Source organism: Glycine soja, chromosome 16 (assembly GCF_004193775.1).
Source record: "Glycine soja cultivar W05 chromosome 16, ASM419377v2, whole genome shotgun sequence".
Taxonomy (NCBI): Eukaryota; Viridiplantae; Streptophyta; class Magnoliopsida; order Fabales; family Fabaceae; genus Glycine; species Glycine soja.
The window spans coordinates 9,895,476-9,918,146 of NC_041017.1; the positions used below are offsets into that span (position 1 = coordinate 9,895,476).

The window sequence follows — 22,671 nt, forward strand, 5'->3', positions numbered from 1 at the left end:
TTTGGTGTGGTAACCTTTGTGAAGGTGTTGGACAATGGTTTTGGACTCTTGGTTGTTGGAGTACTGCATGGTGATGGCATCAATGTGGTGACGATTAGGCAAATAGATGTCAACGGTGGCAAGCAACATGACAATTTGGAGCAAAAAACAATAGAGAAAAAAAAAATCTATTGATAGTTTTTAGTTGTCACTATTTAAAGATGATTATCTTAAAATCTGAGATGCTAATGGAGTTCAACATTTCAAGCCAAAATTCAAAAAAAAATCACAATAAAACTTTTAAAAACATAAACAATTAAAATATTTTAAAAAAAATTTAATGTACTAAAACAACTAAAGGAAAACTTAACGGATCAAAAATAATATTAATGTCTTTATCTTTCAACGATTCATTTAATCATTTACTCTAAAAAAAACTACAACCTATGGTAAAGATTGTTTAGTTACCTAATAGACAATGTTTAAAAGTTAATGCATAACTGGCTCGGTAATAAGCAAAATTAGACCATTGCTTAAAACTTAAAAGGTGTACCATAACGCTAACACAACGTTGTCGATAGTGTTCCCCAAACTCCGTATTTGGCAACATTTACTCATTTACTAGATGTTGCAGAATAAAAATTCCCGAAATTCAAAGATTATTTTGAAAAGACGTTGTGTGTTGTCTTGAGTGTGAGCAAAGTTTTTCCTTTGTAGCAAGACAATAATCACAACATTCGCATAATTATCATAACAGGTTAAAGGCACTTTCATACACCAGCACCATGTGTCAAAATCCTTCTTAATAACAGTCACAAAATAAACTAAATATAATTACCATGGGTTTCTGTAATACAAACCACAAGAATGTTTGCTTGCAGTCACGTGATATGTTGTTATACGGTACCAACATTACATCACAAATTTTGACGTATTTATTCAAATTTCTTAATCAACGACAGGTCATTTAACATTTTCTCGATTGCTTCATCATCCTGAGCTCGTCCTCTTGACTGCAGGTAAAAGAATGATGCAATTAACGCAAAAGATTTAATTACTGTTAGGTTTGATATTCAGATATATCATGCAAAATATAACTTGCTTAGCAGCTTCACAGAACCCAATAGGGCATGAATAATATTTCTGAGTAACTGGTTAACTCACCAGCAAACACGGAAAACCTCATGTTAAACACAAGTGGCCATAAATCAATAAGAGTAGTAATTTTACTTACAGAGGAAAATTTTAACAATGTTCAGTGTGGCAAATGTAAGCTTGTGAGGGTACTGTAAATAATGAGAACTAGGCTACCAAAGTTTCATGCCCTGGGGAATGATAAATTAAGAGTTTGTTTGGATAGAATAATTTAACTAGGTAATGTATTTTTTACAGAAAATTAAATTCTTTTTTATTAAAAGTAATTGTTTGGATATTTTACTAAAAGGAATTTAAAATTTTAGAATTTAGAAAGAGATTTTAGTTAGTTGAAATAAACATTTCAAATTCCATCTCAGGAGAGTGAATTTGGAAATTCCCTAGACAAAGACAACTCACTCTTGAAGTTCTCTCTCTAGTTCGTCTTCTCTCTTGAACTTTCATGGTTTCGATGTTGTTCTTCTATGATTATTACTTTATTTTCCTCAATACTCAACTGAATTCCAATCTAGGGTTCATATATTTCCCTCAATACTCATTCTCGCAGACCTAATCCCTGGCTCTCGCAGCTTGGCCTTCAAAATGAGCATGCTCTATTTCAATGCTTGCACGGGGCCTTCTATTTATTCTTCTTCAATCAGTTTGTTTAATTGATTGAAAAACCTTTTTCTGCTGAAACTTTAAGTAGTAATTGATGTTTCTATGCTTTGATTTTGTGATTAGCATGTCAATTGTTTGTGAGATTGGGTGGTTAGATGTGATTATTGTTGCATTGTTGATGATTCTAAAGGATTCTGAAGGAGTTGCATTGTTTGTGAGAAAAAATTGCTTCACTCACCGAACCAGAAAAGAATGTTTAAGAATTTCTGAAACTTATTTCTGTGATTTGGTTAATTGTTTGCAATTAGTTGTATGCATTACTTTGTATGTCCAACTCCACCCATTATATGGATAATGTTTAAGAAGCCAACTTTCATCAATTTAAAAGATTATTCTACCATAAATAGCAGTAACAGATTAACAATTAAAGGAACATGCATTATTAGCTGCTCTTGGTTGCATATTTCTGGAACTTGTTTCTGTGCTTTTTATTCTGCTGGTGGTGATTTGGTTCTGAACAGGTATATGCCATGACAACTTGTTTGCTCTGCACCTTAGTATTGTCATTAGGTGGCTAGGCTTATTGTAAAAAACACTAGACTACTTGTTTAAATGCTGAATTGTTTGTGTATATGACATGGTTGTAATGGGTAGGTCTGATCCAACCTTTTATTTGAGTGTGTATGTTTTATTTGTGTTTGTAAGTTCTTCAGTACCGGAATCATTAAACTATAGTTTAAGCTGTTTAGCCTGCTTGATGGATTTTAGGTGAGTTCCTTGACTTTTGACTAGTTTCTAGCTCTTTGTTTCAAATGCGAAAGTTTCAGTAAGGAGGCCAAAGTCAAATCCTTTCGGGATGGTGAAGCTTATGTTGCCCTATTTACCATGAAAATCTTTTATGGGATTGGATTGGTATTGGTACTCATTGTTTTGTTTTATTTCTGTTCTATTTTTGAGAAACTTGCTCCTTCAATTCTAATTTTGGCTCGGTGCCTGGAAGAACGGCTAGATAGTAGCATGGGGAAGGAAAAAAATAACCCACAGAACTCTGTTTGCTGTATAAAATATTTTTGTAATCTTCGTCAATATCATTAGATGGTAGCTAGCCGTACCAGAATTTTAATAATCATAAAAAATCATTTCCCTTAATGTTGTTTTTCATGTACTTTATATTATTCCATATAGGTGGAAGATCTCACGAAGGCAGGAGAAAATTTAAGAGAAAAACTTGAATTGCACGAACGCAGAATAAGAAAGCATGTGTTTTACTTTTTTAGTTTATATAAAGAACATATATCTCCAAATTGAATAGTGTGAAATACAGTTTCTGTGTAAGTGTTACAATATTGTTTAACATGACAAAAGGAAGAAAATAGAGAAGTAGCTGAGTCATTGAAAGAATTTGGTGACTAAGAAGAAGATGGAGAACAAAAAAAAAGATGAAAATAAAAGAAGCTCAAGAAGTGGTACATGAAGTGGTGAATGAGCTAGATAATATACCTAATTTTAATGGTACACTTCGACATAGAACAATCGATTGGTTGACAGAAAATCTCATTAAAATTGTGATTATAAAAGCTCTTCCATTGGATGAGAAGGAGGATTACATCTCGTCTTGATGCCAAATTACAAGTACATTTGATATCATGACAAGCATGTTGATGTTGTATAATTATGTTTTACATTTATATCTCTCATTTTATATAACAAATTATGTTTTAACAAATATGATTTGTTCAGTAGCACTTAACATTATGTTTTCTTCTACAAAAAAGATGTGAAGGAATTCCTGTGCTAAAGCAAAGGCAATTAGAAAATTTGGAATTATTTTGGAAGTTGAACTTATTTTGCTACTAGATTTTGCTTCAATCCAAGTTTTTTTTTTTGTGTAATTGCATTACTGACCAATGACTTCTACACAAAACAAGTTTTATCTGTAGGCTTCTAAAACAAGTTTTTTTGTGAATTTTGATTTGTATACTTTGTATGTTGTGGTGGTTCTAAGATCACATTTAATATATCATTTTATCTACTAAATAGTTCTGCCAAACATGTAGAATTTTGTAGTGGACCGGAAATGGAATAATGATTTAAATAGTTAAATTAATATATTTTTAATTGAAATAGATTAAAATAATACATATTTATTGGAATACCTCACTCGATAAATAGTACATGGAATTTATTAATGAAAAAAATAATTATTTTATTAAAAAATATATTATTCAAATATAAAATTTTAAAAAAGAATGCATTTGATTATTTTATCAAAATAAGAAATTTTGAAAATGAAGAAATTCAATTTTGTTATCCAAACACAATTTTGAAAATGAAGAAATTTAATTTTTTATCCAAATACAGAATTTTAAAAAATGAAAGAATTTAAATTAAAGCATTTGAAATTCTTAGAATTTAAAATTCTTTAGAATTTTAAATTGCCTCATCCAAACACACTCTAAGGGAATTGGTTGAGATGATTTTAAGGAGATACAAATAAGAGATCTCTAATTAACATAACAAAATCCATCAATAAAAGCATTTACTTTTTGCGAGTTCTACACTTTGGGGTGTTTCATAAACTAAATTACTTTATACACTTTCTGGTGCTTGACTTTTGACAGTAATTAGAAGAGAAAAAAATTTATGAATCATATTTACTTTTTATTAAATCCTCTATTTCCTTCCTAGTTCAGTTTAATAAACATCAAAGAGAGAATGAAAATCATCCCCCAAAAAAACCAAACATACCTAATACAAAAAGAGGGAGAAGCAAACTATTTTTACCTTGATAGATGGAACCATAGCAATAGCTTCCTCCACAGTTTCTGGGCAAAGGTTGCCAAGGACACACAACTGCAACAGATTCATTTAAACAAGGAATCATATATTGTAATGGCCAATGGGTGAACTGACAACACACTCAACTTTTTTTGAAAATAAAATATGAACACTTGCTTCCTTTACTGAATTCATGAAGGAAATAGGTGTATTACCTCAAACTCAGCCAATTGATATCTTGCGAGAATTCTGTATGGCAGTTAAGATCACAATTCTGAAGTATGACAATAAAATTTCAAGTTTCTTAGCATTTCCTTCTAGGAAAAGAGGAATTAACATAGATGAATTTTTCTCAGAAATGCCAAATGAGATACAATAGTCCTTTAATTTATCAAAAGAAATAAATATTACTTGAATTGAAGGAAAATACAAAATTAATGTAGAGTTGTAGACAATAAAAAGTCAATAACAATATGAAAGGAACTTGGGCCAAATTTTCTAAAAGAACAGGACACTGACATAAACATTCAACATAATTTAACTGAAATGACAAATGGGTTATTCAATTTAGTTTAGAAGGATACTCTCGAACTTGTCTGACAGCATCAGGATTTTTATAGCGACTGAAACGTTTCACATACTGCAGTGACTTTTCAAATACCCTGGAAAAAAAAAGAGAGAAAAAGAATCAGTGCTATAAGATGGGAATCATGCCCAGCAACTTTGCTCCTCTTCCATCCCGTTGTCAAAACAGAATCTAATTTAATCAAATATGTCAATTGGGATCAGAGAGTTTGCAGACATATTTTATAACGTTAATATTATTATATTTAAAGGACACCAAAGTGGAACCCATTTTCAGCTGTATAATAAAAGACAAGTTCTTGGAGGAATTAAGTGCAGCCAATCATGAAAAAAAATTAATTATTCCTTGGGCATCAGAAATCATTATTCTAGGACCTGTGTCAAATAATGATGAACTTGGTAAAGAATTTAACTCACTGAGAAATTTGATTCATGGGATCATCAGATGTCTGTTGAAGCTGCTCATACTTGTGCTCAAGAATCAATGAAACTTCACAGTTCATTAAGCACTTTGCCTTCAAAAACTCTGGGGAAAAATATTTCATTAGTGTGAGATAAAAAGGTGAAAACAATTATACCAAACATTAAAACAAGTTCCAGCAATCAAACATGATGCAAATGTAATACAATAAAACCATATATCGTAGAATCAATCAGACTTCAGCAGCTTTGTGCAAGGAGCATGATGCATCTTGCAGATATGAATTTATATATAAAACACATAAATCAAGTTATTAAATTTTTAAGAATAAATAACAGCTCAAACTTCAAAACCATATGAATTAAAGTACTAACTACTAAATTTTTCAGATAAAGATAAAGATAATTTACTTCCCGCATTATCTAAGATAAAGATAATTTACTTCCTGCATTATCAGTGTCTTAAAACATTAACTTATTTTTCATATCCAATTCTTTTCAAGGTTGTTTTTTTCTTAATCTAGGAATCATTTCTTTGAAAAGGGCCACAGTTGAAGGGGATCACTGGTTCGCTACTAACATGGTTACTCAGTCTTTTGTCTTAATGCCACTTCCAAACAGCTTGACAATTTGTTAATAGCCACATTTCTTTGAGGTGAAAACCAAATAACCCACAAGACCTTGTATTTTGAAATTCTTTTGTCAATAGCAAGGAAATATATAGCTTGAATCAGGGGAAACTCAGCCAAAAGTTGTGCCAATTCGTACATGGCACTGATCTTAAAGCGACTGTCCAAATTCTCACCAATGACTTGGTTTTTAGCATATATACCGAAGTGATGCAGCTTGCTATGCCAAGCACGTTCACCATGCTTGTTAAAAGCGCCAAATTCAAGCATTTAAGCATTTATCAATAGGATGCTATTTAAAATTAAATAATTCATATAAAAAAAAAATCCCATTCTAATCCCTGAGAGTGTATGCATCAATCACTTTAGTCCCTAACTTTACAAAATCCACAATTTAGTTACAAAAGCCATTCATTTTAGCCCTTTTCTACCTCATGCCTCACTATCATGAATGTTATTTTGTAAAATCAGGGATTAAAACAAGAATTCCGTAAAGTTATGCAATAAAATGACTGACTGGGTACAATTTAGGGTTTAGGGTTTACTTAATTCAGATATAAGTAACTTCGACAAGCATTCCCCTAATTCAACAGAAGATTTAAGACGCACAAAGGAAAAGTTTACAAATTACAATATGAGGTTTCACAAGTTGCGTAATGCGTACGGTGCAACAGATTGGAAGAGCCATCCCTATCCCCAGGTTTAAAGGACATTCAAGTGTATTCTATTGGACAAAAACAACGATTTATAGCAAAATGATTCAAAAAAGAAAATCAAATTGTATAATAAGAGAGAATTTAATTACCGTCTCCAATTTTGAGCTCTGCGGCGTTTTCTTCCTCTTCCCCGGACATGTTCCACAAAATCTTAGGTAAAAAGTGAGAAGAAGAAGAAGAAGAAGAAGAAGAAGAAGAAGAAGAAGAAGAAAACGCAAAAAAAGAACGAGGGCGAGAAGTGGAATGCCAAGAATCGAACGAGAGATTCAGCGTTTGTGTGTTTAGTGTCTGGTTTTAAAATGCTGCGTTGGAGGAGGACAGTGTATTGCGTTCTCCGAATCAAAGTCCTTATGATTACCATGAATTGAATTATGGAAATTATAAATAAAAAATTAGAATCGAACTAAAATTGAAAAAAAAAACAAATTTAAAAGGATTAAAAACTACAAGAACAAAAATTATAAAACATGAATATTCAAGATTAAAATTAAAAAAATAAATTTACAGAGACAAAAAATAAAAAGTGTTATTTATGAAGACCAAAAACATACTTAAAACTTAAGCCAATAATTGTTTTATTATTCATTTGTATATTAAAACTGATAATATTATAATAAGTATTAATTGTTTTTATATATTATTGTATTTATAATATTATAAATATATTACAATAAATATCTAACATATTATAAAGATTTTTTTTTCAAATAACAAAAAAGTTGAATTTAAAAAGATAACTAAAATATTAATAAGGTTAAAATTTACTTTCGATCATTTATTTTCTTTTTTGGTTTAACTTGATCCTTTATTTTGTAAAAAAAAAAAATCACTTTTGTCCTTTTATATTTTCAAAATGGTTCAAATTGGTTTCTATTGTTTATATATAACAAAAAATGTTAGTCAACTATTTTGAACATTTGTAAAGACTTAAAGGCCGATGCTAAACCAGTTTGAACCTTTCAAAGGGACTAAAATGAACTTACCAAATAACATAAAGGACAAAAGTGAATTTATTTACTAGCACTTCAATCATTTTCAGCAAATATACCAGATGCGTAAATTAACATTCTTTGATAAGCAATGGTCAAGGATGGCATACAAGTTGATAATCCGACTGCAGCTTCTGATAAGCATACTCCAGAAGCAACAGAAAACACTCTGTGCAGGCGGTTTTTCTTTCCAAAATACACCTTCTCACTCCTATATTTTCCTAAAATATACATGTTTTTGAAAAAATTGTCAATATACATCACTTTCATACAGCTTTTGGAAAGTCCAGTTTGACCACAGGATTTCCGTATGGTTCTTTTTTTTAATTAATTTATATGTTCAAATCTTTATTTTTATTTAAATTATTAAAGTAATATAAATATTATATTATATAAATATATTTTTAATTAATTTTTAAAATATTTTTTTTATTAAAGGCCGAGATTCTAGTTACCCAAAAACATAAATATATTTATTAAAGGCCAAGAAGTATTTAATAAAAAGGTATTTTTAAAATCAATTAAAAATATATTTATATAATATAATATTTCTATTATTTTAATAATTTAAATTAAAATAAAAATTTAAACATACAAATTAATTAAAAAAAGAACCGTGCGGAAAAAGGGTGGTGAAATCCAACTTCCTAAAGTTGCATGAAAGTGGTGTATATTGGAAATTTTAAAAAAAATATATATTTTAGGAAGAAATAAGAGTGAAAAGGTGTATTTTGAGAAGGAAAAAAAAAACCTGGTGCAGGTTTCCCACATGCTAAAACATACATATTCCAGAATCCCTACCTATTGAAAATGATGAAAATATAGTAATTGGATTTAGTTTGTTCTTCTAATTATGTTATTATGTCATTTTAGTCCCTGTTTTTTTTTTTTAAGATTCAAAATATTCGGCAAAAGAAGGTTCCAAGTCGTCCTTTAAATTTTTTTAAATGTTCAACATGATCTATTAACGTTTTTCTGTTATGAATGTGATGGTAAGGACCAATTTAAACCATTTTCAAAACAAAAGATCAAAGTGATTTTATCAAAAATAAAAAGAGGAACTAAATTGAAAAAAAGAAAGATAAAAATCAAAAGTAGACTTTAGCCTATTAATTATTTTTAAATGATTTTCAGATAATTATTATTAAAGTCAATAAATTAACTATATTAATAATGTTTGATTCAATAACAATGTAAAAACATTTCATACAGTATTTAATTAAATTCTTTGTAAATTATGTTCCATTAATAAACTCAACCACAACCAGTAGCTAGTTGGTTTAGTGCATTAAGAAGAGTTTACCTTTCTCAACGATGAACTTTCCCAGTTTTGTTTAACTCAAAAGGATTTTCTCTCAAGAAATGTCACCAAAATATGGACAGAGTTTACATAGCAGCATATTACAAGGGCAAGATTCTAGTTCAACTTAGCTAATGATATGTTTTGCTCGAAAAGCCTTTGGCAGGTAAGTACAAAGTTTACGAAACCCACATGAACAATATTGTAATATGAGAAATAAAAGTTCTAAGCTTTATTATTGATGAAAAGGAGTATTTATACAAAGGACAACAGAAAGTAGATAACTGATGTAACAAACTTCTTAAATGACCAAAAGTAGATAACTTATTACAGTTGTGCTAACCCCCTCAAGATGGGAAGAAGAGATTTTGAAGACCCATCTGGATATGAGTTCAAAATAGCGATAAAGACAGGTTTGGTTAGTAAATCAGCCAACTTTGTACGTGTATGAACATGAACTAAATTTGATGACATCTACTACTATCTTTTCACAAACAAAATGGGTTATCTAGTTTTGTGTTCATTCGTTCATGAAAAGTTGAATTTGAGGCAATGTTTGTGGTACGAGACATATGAAACCCAATGTTTGTGGTACGAGACATATGAAACCCAAAATCAGAAAGTAGTTGACCCTAGTGAGCTCACTAGATATAGCTACTAAGGGTCTGTCTTCTGCTTTAGCGAATCACCAATCATGTGCTAGCATTATGGTAACTTAAACTAAGGAAACAACGGATTATTATAAATATGTATATGTTCACTTTATCTTTCATCTATTTTCTATCATAAACTACAAGAAAAAAAGTCTATTGGCAGCAACAAAATTTTTGTTATATGTCGTTGCCTAAAAGTTTCTGCAACCATATTTAATGTCATTGATATTACTTATGTTTTAACTACGATAATTATCACTATTATTTTCACACAATTGTTGTTGCCATAAGTAGTTTGTAACAGTCATTGAAGCTATTGTCGTATTTTACATGTCTTGACAACTATTGTCGCTGCCAAAAAAATATTTCTCATCAACTAAAGTCGCTGCAAAAACATGATTTGTTATCATCAATTATAGTAGCTATAATTAGATAATTTTTCTAAACAATTAATGTCTCGCTATGATACGATACCTTTTCACAACAACTAAAGTCGTTACAATACAATCTTTTGTTACCAAGATTAATTACAGTTATATTTTTTCTTAATAACAAAAAGTTGCTCCAAGATAGTCATTTGTTAACTATCTATATCATTGCAAAATTTAATAAAAATATTAAATTTATTTTAATGATAATTGTATATTATTTAAATACACATGATAATATTATTGTTGCAAAAAATATATATCATAAATTATTATAATGAGTAAAATTCTAAGTTGTAGTTTTCACAAGTAAAAACTAACATGTATATGATAAACAAGTAGAGATGGGATGGAACCAAAATAGAAAAGGTGACTATAAATAATTAAATGTGTGAGAATTTAAAATAAAAACAATAAATACACTATAAGAAACTAAGTTGTTTCCTATTTTTAATACAATAAAAGAAATAACTCTATTCAAACAAACACTATTGTACTATAAGCTCCCCCATTTTCAGGATCAAGTTGAACACAACAAAACACATCCAGAGCCTTCTTTATCTCTCGTGCCTATAAAAAATGTAAGTTAGTTTGATTTTTTATTAGCAAAGTAAACTTGTATTATTAGTACATGTACCATGTTTTAAAGGAATTTGCTGATAATTAAAAGAGCACAAATATTTCACTACAGCCAATGTCCCTTACCTACCCAGCAATAAAAACATAAAATCTCAACTACCCATTATTACATATTCCCCCATGAATATACCAAGAACCTTTAAGATATGATACTGTTTAAAACCAAAAACAACACAAGTGTCGAATATGAACTAAAGTTTTGTCACTTTAACCATCCAGATCTATTAATATAGCCTAATCCCAAACAATACGACACACAAGGAAATAATGCCTATCAAACCCCCCAAACATATTTTGGGTACCCAAGTCCCAAACCAAATACATGTAGACACTTTTTTTATAGACAAAAATATAAAAGCACAAGGTGCATGTGCAAAAAATCCCCCACATAGAACCAAAACCCAACCCAACTTTCCCACTAATACTAATAAGTTTCACCCCAGCATCTTGTAATATCCCAAATGGTGTGGCATATTAGAAGATATTGGGATTTCCCAATTTCAGAACAAATGACAATACCAAAAAAGATCAACCACACTTCTCCCAATATACAGAAACGATCTCACACCCTACCAAGTAGAGCGAAACCACAAATAACATGTAAACACATTATCATAACACCACATAGGATATCATCCTTCTGCCATTTAAAACTTTTGCATTACAATAGGCACACATAAATCACATCCAGGATGCTATAATACATTAGTTACTAACTAAAAAAAGATTGAAGAATAAATATGAGCTAGAACTTAAAAACTATTCAAAACTTACTCAGTAGCTTCAACTTTGTCACCAAGTGTAGACTCATTATTTTTTGCAATTGAAGATAATCCACCCTATATAAATATTTAGAACATTGATAATTAATAATTTATTTTAATTTTATAGTATTTAATTACTTTTCATACATACCGAAAAAGTTAGCATTCCGAAAAAAAATAGATGTCATCCTTTCCTCAATTTGTTTGTCAGTTCTTTCTTGAATTGTTCTTCGACTTTCCAGGATCTGTCTCTGACTTTCTTCAAAGTGTGTTGTCATTTCCTCCTCATGTTGCGCTCTTGTTGAAGTTGGTTCTCAACCTCTTTTAATTTCATTTCTATAGATTGACACTCATTTGTTAACTCTTCATGTAAACCCATAGTAGATCTTCCCCTAGTTGGTTGAATGTCAGCACCATGACCACAACAATAGCCTGATCGCTCTCCAACAATTGATTAAAAGACTGCATTAACAATTTGGTCTTTATCGGCTTCCTTGTTTATGCCTTGTAACTTCTCTAAAGCAACCTCTTCAACCCTCATCTAGAGAAAGTTCAAATCATAATTATAATTCCCATTAATAAATAATAAATCAATGACAATTATAATTTATAATTCACATAAAAAGACCATACATGTACTTCCTTAGATGTTTCATCTACCCATTCTCCCTTTCTTGTATGAGTTATTTGCCATAAATCTTGAAAATTAGGCTTCTTTTGAGTCATAGGATCTCTCTAAAAACATTTCAAAACAAAAATTATTATCACATTAAACTAAACTATATATGTCATGAACAATTTGCAATTAAACAATAATAAAAATACCTTTTCAAAGCTTACGGCCTGAAAAGATTTCCTTCTAAATGTGTGATAATTAACTTGTTTTGATTTATTTAATTTATTTCTGGTACTAATTTCCTGGTTTGATTCAAATAAAAAATATAATCAAAAGTTTGACATTTATAACTACTTAACAATTTAAAAAGTATGTATAGAATAGCATACCTTGAAATTAGAACTTGATAAGTACTCTACCAAATATTCTCAATCTTCATCATCACTTGAGTTTGTAGGTTTATTCTCCAAAGCTTCCTCATGTGTTTCATATTTTTGGAAATGTTGGTGAAGTTTGCATCTGTGATTTCAGTGAAGTCTTTTGATCGTATCAAGGATAACCTCCTTAGTATGTTTTGTACTTGTACCATCAACAACAAAAGAATCCTACACATGATAATTAAATTGAAATTAATATAACAAATATGATTTATTAATTAGAGAAAAGAAAATTGAAAAATTGTATCGAAAAATAAAATTTACCATAACTTTCATAACTATTCTTTCTTTCACAACATCATGAACACCTTTCCACTTTTGTACATTAAAAGGGGGATGTTGTTGAACAATAATGGAAATTTCAGTCATGAAATTTACCGTTCTTGGTCCAACAGCTACAATCTTATCAGCTGGAATGATGACATGCAATTTTCCTGTAGCGCCCTTCCTCCTTTTCTTTGCAATACTTAAACCTGTGGTCTTTCCTCTTCCAATTCTTCTAGCATTTGTACATCCTTTTGTGTTTTCACAAAGAAAAAAATGACAAGAATAATCAGGAAATTGAATTTATAAAGAAGAAAATTCAGAACAAATAAGAAAAGAGCAAACTAAGTTAAAGAAAGGAAATAATAATATAAGTACCATCTTCTCGAATCATGGAATCATTCGAGTTATTTTAATTTGAAGTCCTAAATTTGAAACACAACTTGAGGATGCCCTTACTAGATATGAATTAAAAATAAAATTCTTAAGTTTTACCTTTCATTTTCTTTAAGAAGATAGATAAAACTGAAGTAAAATTAGTCCTCTGTTAACTTTCTTCAATAAGATAGATAAAATTAAAGTAAAACTTCAAATGCCAAGAAGATACTAAACTGTAGGCAAATAGGAAAAGGAAGAGAAAGCGTAGGGAAATTGAATCAGCCGTCTGTACAAACCTATCAACTAGAACACCAAGTGCCTAAAAAACCAGTGTTCAGTAATTCATGTTAGCATGAAAGAGAAATAGAAAGCCAATAGGAAGCAATAAACTGGATATATAATTAAAGGCATGATGTTATTCTCATACCTCACACTATGACAATGAGAAAAAGTAATAAGATTATATTACTTAGGAGTTGGGGACTTTCCATTAAGTTATCTATTGGCTTGTTGATATAATAATTACAAGCTAATAAACTATGAGGTGTTACACCAGGTCTAGAGCATGTTGCCTTTTTGAATTTAGTTATCAGTTTAGTTCAATTCAGAATAGTTTCATAAACAGACCTAGTTTAGCTATGTTGGATCTCTAAGAAGGTATGAAGACATTCTTCTACGAATTAAGCGCAACAGTTACAGTCAACTAAAGTTACACCCTAAATTTAATTCTGCTCCATTTAACCAGAAAAATCAAATAAGAGAACTAATACGATTAAAAAAAGTCCACATAGATTACATCAAGAAAGCCCATAAGTACAATCATTCAATCCAATTTTGGAAAATGAAAAAAATTCAAGCAATAGAAAATAGAGCATACCCTATCAACAAGAAAACAACTTTGAGAGACCGAAACACACCATAAAATGCTAAATGCATTGTAGTCAATCAGTTAATGAGGTCTTGAAGGCTCTTTATGATCAAGTAGCTTGCTAGTTTGCAACCTAAAATGGAAAATTTACATAACACAACCTTAATTAACATAATAAACATTTACATTCAAATCTGTGTTATTTCTTTTTATGTATGTGACTAAATAATTTTCTTTAATTATTGTTCTTCATTCTCTATCCATAAGAGGTTTGGTCAAAGTTACTTGTTTTTTTTTTCTTAAGAAGCTAAGGTTTTATTAATGATAAAGAGAGCTTAGGTTGAAGTACAACATGTGGCCACTCCCACCCTAACCCAAAAGTTAAATGAAACCAAATACAAAACCCCCTCGATGCAAAAATTCACCTTTTTTAGTTTGCATGTCTTGATGCTCTACATTCCTTTGACTAAATATAAGACTTCATGCACAAGAAACTTGATCCTCACAGTAAAAAGTAGATATCTTTCCACCAGAGGAAATTATTCGTTTGCCATCTATATAAGGTTAGTGAGAGGTTAATGAACATAGGTAAAAAAAAGAAGAGGGAAACATATGTGAGAAATGGAGAGAAGTGAAAATGTAATGCCATAAATTTAAAAAAGTAAATGAAAAATATCTAAAATCTTATTTTTTTATTAAAAGGAAGCAGCAGGCAAAGTAAAAAACTTTTGAATGGGTAATGGGAGTGCACCGAACAGTTATCAAATTTTGAATGGGTAATGATGACCCGCTAGTCATGCCAAGGCAGGGAAATCAATTTGAGTCCACCTCAAATATTATGATAGAGCAAAATTACATAATGAAAAATTGAATATTTACCCGGTATAGACAAGAACTAAATACATAGTATCACTAAGGGTGAAAGCCAAAAGTGTAAAACCTCACGAACAAAGTGTCTTCCAATCAGATTCTACCGCAGCACTTGTCGCATTTTCGCTTCTTTTGGTCATGTTTCTACAGAAGGGCTTCTTAATCCCCTTGAGATCTCTCTAGAAGGATCATGGTGAATGAACGTTGGTTGAGGACAAACATACACCCTCTGTTATGGGTGCAACTGAAAAGGCCTAGCGACATCTTTTTGGTCAAAGATGAGTTGTCTAGGGTGGAAGAGTTGTTCAGTGGTGTAGTGAACTTGGTCAATTACAGAGGACTCGGGATCGACGAAGACGGTGCACGCGGAAGACATGCTTCTCGAATCCAGTTCTAGTTTCGGCCAAACCTCGTCATTGACGAAGACAAGAATGGGGACGTGATCGTGCGACATCATCACTACCCGGGCAACTCTGCCCCTTTCCCTGCAACCTTTGGTCACTATTGAGTGGTGACTATCCTTTGTCCTTTGTCCCCTTTTTATTTTATTTTACTTTTCCAACAAACTAAGTCACAATTTTAACAATTTTTTATTTAAAAAAATTGTATTACTGTTATATTCTCATCAAATTTGTTATGTTTTATATTTTTTTTCATTGAAACTATTAAATTTTGAAGTAAGAATTGGTTCTACATAGCAATTAAACTTTGATGTAAAATTTAAAAACTATTAAAATAAAGACTAGAATAAAATAAAGCCAAAACTAAGTGTTAAGGTTAAAATTTGATTTTAAAAAAAAGATTTGACTAGAGAAATAAGAAATCTTATCCAACAAAACAATATAAAATATACTAAACTTTCACAATTGGATCCAATAACCATTTTACAAAATATATGAAGCATCCATGCAAATCCAAAGTACTAGATTGTATCAACAATTGACTATATATTAAATGGATGCTTAAGTTACTTTATAATATAAAATTACAATAGTAATGTTTTTTTTAAGATTCTTTTAAAATTAAAAAAAAAATGTACTATATATGTTTGCTTGTTACATTTAAAATCTAATAACCAAATTTATTGTTCTTAAAAAATAATACTTAAAAATACTTTTTATGCTATGTCAAAATCTTTATCCTCTACATTTTCATTTAGTTCATATTCTTCTTGGCCATCATCATGTATCAAGGTTATTTTCATTGTTGTTTAATTTGATAACTCTTCTTCCAATGTAACAATTTCCTTACTTAATTCACATAATCCAATAACACCATCCCTATTTAAAATCTCTTCATCTTGGTTTACAAATTGTGCTTCTAACTATCCTCGTGTATCACTCAACTCATTAAGTTGATATGGTTCAAAGTTATTTTCATCATGTGGCAATGCAAAAATACTTCTTGTCTTCACTTTAACCACGGTGTACCAATTTTTCTTGTCACTATGTTTGGCATAATAAACCAACTTAGGTTGAGAACCTAAGACAAATGGATCATTTGTGTAATACAACCTTGTTATATCTACACTAATAAATTCATATTATTCTTTCTTATATCCTCCTTGGTTTCAACTTTGAGAAGAAACTTCAAACCAATCACATTTAAAAAATATTACAGAGTTATTTTATAAATATCTTATTTCAATGATATTTCTAATAACTCCATAATAATCAGCATGTTTTGTCAACTCATCCCCTTTCACTATCACATCACTATTCTGGGTTTTAAAGTTTTTTTCAGCACCTCTTGTACAAAAATTAAAACCATTGAGAATGTATTCACTATGACATAGTACTTGAAAAATCTAGTCCGCTTGATAATGCTAGCAGTTGTTTAGTAATTCTTGCATCAAATAATTTATGCAATCGCATAACCTACATAAAACCATTATATAAAAAAATTATAATTTATAAAAGTAAACACAATTAATTCAATAATTTAATTGTTATTAGAAGCCATAAATATAAGACAAACATTAATCTTACTACCTCATGTTCAAACCATTTAGTGAATTGATCTTTGTGCATCTTGTTCACATTCTTATGGTTTTCATTTCTCAATTTACTCATGTGATCCCTACAAATGTTTATAAAATATTAAGTATATTAAATTCATATAAATTGTAATTAATTTTTTCACTAAAAACTAAGAGTGAAGATATTTACTCAATCCAAGGTCTATCTTCTTCACAATTTTATAATATGTAAAAATGAATTTGCTAAATTTCAAAATAGTTCATATTTTTCTAGGAATTCCTTCCAATAGATCGACCATTATTCTTAAACACTAACAAACCAATGTAATCATCACTTGCATGTTCCATATATCTATCTGCTCAATTCAATCTAGAATTCATATCAACCAAATATCTAGTACAAAATGTTATACATTCTTCAATCACATATCCTTCTGTGATGAAACCTTCATGGCGTGCTTTGTTATGCACGTAACCTTTTAGTACACGTGAAAATCTGGCAATAAACAAAGTAAAACTAATGATATTGAGAAGTAAAATAAAAAATTATCCTTTGGATACAAAAATATTATTTAAACTAACATTTCAATAGGATAAATCCCTCGATATTGAATCAGGCCTCCAAGTTTTGTCTCATTTTCCAAGTGAATTGGTAGGTGAGTCATGACGTAAAAAAAATGATGTGGAAAAATGTGTTGCAACTTACAAAGAGTCACCACAATGTTATTCTCTAAGTTATCCAACTCATTCATGTTCAATTCTTTAAAGTACAAATTTCCAAAGAACAAAGATAACTCTACCAATGGATCTCAAGCATCCTTTGGAAGTAATCCCTTCATGACTAGGGGAACAAAAAACTTTGTCATCAACTATTTTGTTCTTATGTCACTTAATATCTTCTGCAACTTGTTAGACTATAATTTTTAACCTGTGATATTACAAAATACAAAAAGAAACATGGGTCATTAACAAAATACGGAAAAACAAAAAATCAAATTATACCTCCAGCCATTGCAATGAAAGAGTTATCTTGTTTTGGTTCTTTCAAGCTCTCACTCTTTCTCTCTAGATGGTGTATGAGATGAATTGGAAGAGATGAGCCCAAGGACCAAATACATGTGCTATATATAGGCATTCTACCATCAAGAATGTATTTAGTAGTCATTATCACTCATTAGTGGTCATTACAATCCATTAGTGGTCATTACCACCTATTAGTAGCCATTCAATTTGGCTTCTCAATTCAAAAACTGATGGAGCCTTTCATTTTCCAAAATGTTGAGACCAAAATTATTATATTCTCCCACTTGGTCCAAACATTTTGACTCAATGCTTAATCTTCTTAAGAAATGAATATACAAATCATAATGATAGTTCCTCTTATAACGAGTAATATCATCCATGTATTACAATATACTCAATTTTCCAAGCAGTATACTCAAAGTGGTAATAAAACTTAATGAATAAACCCATTGTTTATTCTTGGTCCAAAACATATTTTTTCTCAAATAAATCAATGTGCACCTAAATATGAGAAAATATCACAATATAAAAGTTTTAATTTTAACATGTAAGTATACAATCATAAAGTGGAACCAAGTTTCATTCTTTCTACATGATCCTTAAATTTAAACGGTGGCATGCCCTTAGTTAAAGGATTAGCGATCATCAACTCAATGCTTATATGCTCAATGACCACTTTCTTATCTTTTATTCTTTCTCTAATGGCTAAGTACTTAATATTGATGTGCTTACTTTGACTTCCACTTTTGTTACTCTTAGCCATAAAGACAACAATTGAGTTATCACAGAAAATTCTCAAAGGCTTTGAAATAGTATCAACTATCTTCAGCCTAGAAATGAAACTCTTAAGCCATACACCATGTGATGTAGCCTCAAAACAAGAGACAAACTCATCTTCCATGGTAGAAGTAGCAGTCAAAGTATGCTTAACACTACTCCGTGAAATATCTCCACCAGTTATCATGAAAATGTACTCAGATGTTAATTTGCGAGAGTCAACACAGCCAACAAAGTTCGAGTTTGAATAACCAATCACATCTAGATTGTCTGTCTATCTATACATAAGCATGTAATTTTTGGTCATTTAAAGGTACTTCATCACTTTCTTAGCAGCTCTCTAGTAGTCAATACCTGGATTACTCTGATATCTTCCTAACATTCCAACTACAAAAACAATGTCAAGCCTTGTGCACACTTGAGCATACATGAGGCTTTCAACAACTGAAGCATAATGAATATTTTTCATCTCTTCCCTCTCAAAGTCATTCTTTGATCATTAGTTCAAACTAAACCTATCACCCTTCACAATGGAAGCAACACTTGGTGAACAATCTTTCATCTGAAATCTCTCTAGAATTTTGTTAATATAGGTTTCTTGTGATAGACCCAAAATACCTCGAGATCTATCTCTATGAATCTTAATGTCGATGACATAAGATGCATCACCTATATCCTTCATGTCAAAATTCTTAGAGAGAAATTGTTTCACCTCATGTAGCAAACCCCGATCATTGACTACAAGTAAAATATCATCTACATATAAAACAAGAAAACATATTTTACTCCTACTGACCTTGTGGTATATGCATTGATCCATGGGGTTTTCATTAAAACCAAATAAAGAAATTATCCCATGAAACTTAAGGTACCACTGACAAGGGGCTTGTTTTAAACCATATATAGATTTATTAAGCTTGCAAACCAAATGCTTACCACTACTAGAGAAGAAGACTTTAGGTTGTTTCATATAAACCTCATCCTCTAAATCACCATTAAGAAAAGTTGTTTTCAAATCCATTTGTTGCAACTCAAGGTCCAAATGAGCAACTAATGTCAAGATAATATGAAGAAAATCTTTCTTAGATACTAGAGAAAAAGTCTATGTGTAGTCGATTCCTTCTTTTTGAGTAAATCCATTAGCAACAAGTCTTACCTTGTATCTCTCAATGTTACCTAATGAATCCCTTTTGGTATTAAAGACCCATTTACATTCAATGGTCTTTGCCCCATTAGGCAACTCTACAAGGTTCCAAACTCTGTTACTCTGCATGGAATTCATCTCATCCTTCATGGTATCATACTATAAATTTGACTCTTTACAACTCATGGCTTGATCAAAAGTTTCGAGATCATTTTCAACTCCAATATTATACTCAAATTCTTGCAAATATACAATATAATCACTAGGAATAACTGATTTTCTTACTCTAGTATACCTCCTTAATGTTGTATCAACATTTTCTTGGGGATCATGTTGTTCAACTAGTTGTTCATCATTTTCAAGAATTTGATGATAAACTTGATCTACTGGATTATCAGCAACAGGTTGTGGAATGCCAATTATGTGTTGTTCATCATCTCTTTGAACATGAAGGGTATGAATTACAACCAATCTTTCACTTGATGTGGAAGGTTGAGACTCTATATAATCAATTTCAGAACCTAAGTCTCTCAATTGATCACTCCCACTGATCAGGTCATTTTTAAGAAACTTGGCATTTCTTGATTCCACAATCCTAGTAATATGATATTGACAATAAAACCTATAGCCTTTAAACCTTTCAGCATATCCAATGAAATACCCACTAACAGTACTCGAGTCAAGTATCTTCTCTTGTGGGTTATATATTCTAATCTCATACGGACAACCCCAAACGTGCATATGTTTCAAACTCGGTTTCCAACCTTTAAACAACTCAAAAGGTGTCTTTGGGACAGTCTTGGTTGGAACACGATTTAATATATACACTACCGTCTTTAGTGCTTCAGCCCACAAGGATTTAGGAAGATTGGAGTTGCTAAGCATACTCCGTACCATGTCGAATAATGTTCGGTTCCTTCTTTTTGCCACACCATTTTGATTTGGAGAACCAGACATAGTGTATTAGGCAACAATCTCATGTTCTTGAAGAAACTTTGCAAAGGGATCAGATGCTTGTTCATTCTTAGTATATCTGCCATAGTATTTTCCACCTATATCTGATCTCACTATTTTTATTTGCTTTCCACATTGGTTCTTAACTTCAGCCTTAAAGACTTTGAAGGCATCCAATGCTTCATTTTTGTTATGAAGTAAATAAACATTCATATATCGTGAATAATCATCTATAAAGGTGATAAAATATTTCTGACCACGTGCATCCATATCTGGACAAAAAATATTAGTATGAATTATTTATAATATGCTTGAACTCCTGTTAGCACCTTTCTTAGACATGTTGGTCTGCTTACCCTTAATGTAGTCCACACAAGCCTTAAATTTTAGCAAAATCTAGAGTATTGAGTACCTCATCTTTCACTAACCTTTTAATCCTCTCAATGGAGATATGTCCTAATCTCCGGTGCCATAACATAGAGGAATTTTCATTAATATTACACCTTTTAATACCAGTTTGAACATGTATTGAACTATAAGTGGCATAATTTTGTAAACCAAGAAGATAAAGACCATTAGACATTATGCAATTCCCAACACATTCAAAATTATAAAATAACTCAAATGATGTGTCTTTAAAATTAAAGGAATATCCAAAAGGTACAAGTCTAGGAACAAAAATAAAGTTTCGAGAAAAAACTTGGTACATAAAAGGTCCTTTCTAATTTTAAAATAAAGCCACAACTTAAAGTTAAAATGCAAGTTCCAATGGCCTCCTCAGGTGAGCCTAGCTTATTGCCTGATAAAATGCTTTGCTCACTTCCCACGGGTTTCCTTAGGTTTTGCACACCCTATAAATAATTTGTAATATGAATAGTAGATTCAGAATCAATCCACCAGGTATTAATATTAACACTAACCATATTAGATTCATACACATATGAGATTGATTTACCTTTCTTCTCAAGTCATTTTTAGAATCTGGGGCCATTCTTGTTCATGTGTCTCTTCTTCTTGCAAAAGAAACACTTTGCCACCTTCTTAATATTAGCTTGAGGTGGTATTTTACCATTCACCTTCTTAAGTACTTAGCAAAACACTATTCATCATCTCCAACCTCTAGCGGGTCAAATGCGACCCATATGCAAACCCGACCGGTTCTCACTCACTTGGGCATCGTTTTACACGATTCAAAAGTCAAAAATAAGGAAATCGAACAAAATAAAAATTTATAATCTTATTTTTAACAAACAAGTCCCTTACCATAAATGAAATTAAATCGGAAAAATACCAAAAACCGAAAATGGACAAGGTAGAGGCAGCTGAGCTCTGATACCAAATATTAGACTAAAATTTTTAACCTGTGATGTTACAAACTACAAAAAGAAATACAGGTCATTAACAAAATGCAGAAAAACAAAAAATCAAATTATACCTCCAGTCATTGCCATGAAAGAGTTGCCTTGTTTTGGTTCTTTCAAGCTCTCACTCTTTCTCTCTAGATGGTGTATGAGATGAATTGGAAGAGATGAGATCAGGGACTAAATACATGTGTTATATATAGGAATTATACCATTAGGAATGGATTTAGTAGTCATTACCACTCATTAGTGGTCATTACCACCCATTAGTGGTCATTACCACTCATTAGTAGCCATTCAATTTGTCTTCTCAATTCCAAAACTGAAGGAGCCTTTCATTTTCCAAAATGTTGAGACCAAAATTAT

At 30.8% G+C, this 22,671-nt stretch overlaps 1 protein-coding gene and 1 long non-coding RNA gene across 7 annotated transcripts; both read right to left on the reverse strand.

The window, feature by feature from the left end:
• Positions 1 to 704: 704 nt before the first annotated feature.
• LOC114389515 (DNA-directed RNA polymerase II subunit 4-like) lies at positions 705 to 7,216 on the reverse strand. The gene is made up of 6 exons (XM_028350203.1): positions 6,952 to 7,216; positions 5,515 to 5,623; positions 5,097 to 5,174; positions 4,728 to 4,761; positions 4,519 to 4,587; positions 705 to 992 (listed from the first exon to the last, which is right to left on the reverse strand). The coding sequence occupies exons 1-6, from the start codon at positions 6,998 to 7,000 to the stop codon at positions 915 to 917; spliced, it is 417 nt and encodes a 138-aa protein (XP_028206004.1). The 5' UTR covers positions 7,001 to 7,216; the 3' UTR covers positions 705 to 914.
• Positions 7,217 to 10,587: 3,371 nt separating this feature from the next.
• On the reverse strand, positions 10,588 to 15,572 carry LOC114390223. 6 transcript variants are annotated; one of them, XR_003661849.1, is made up of 10 exons: positions 15,078 to 15,572; positions 14,624 to 14,752; positions 14,208 to 14,331; positions 12,953 to 13,203; positions 12,641 to 12,856; positions 12,461 to 12,553; positions 12,269 to 12,370; positions 11,787 to 12,176; positions 11,646 to 11,710; positions 10,588 to 10,802 (listed from the first exon to the last, which is right to left on the reverse strand). It is a non-coding gene; the product is annotated as an uncharacterized LOC114390223 (long non-coding RNA). The 6 variants fall into 6 exon arrangements; XR_003661848.1 differs by lacking the exon at positions 12,461 to 12,553 and having other exon boundaries at positions 15,139 to 15,572; XR_003661850.1 differs by lacking the exon at positions 12,461 to 12,553 and having other exon boundaries at positions 14,248 to 14,331.
• Positions 15,573 to 22,671: the final 7,099 nt, after the last annotated feature.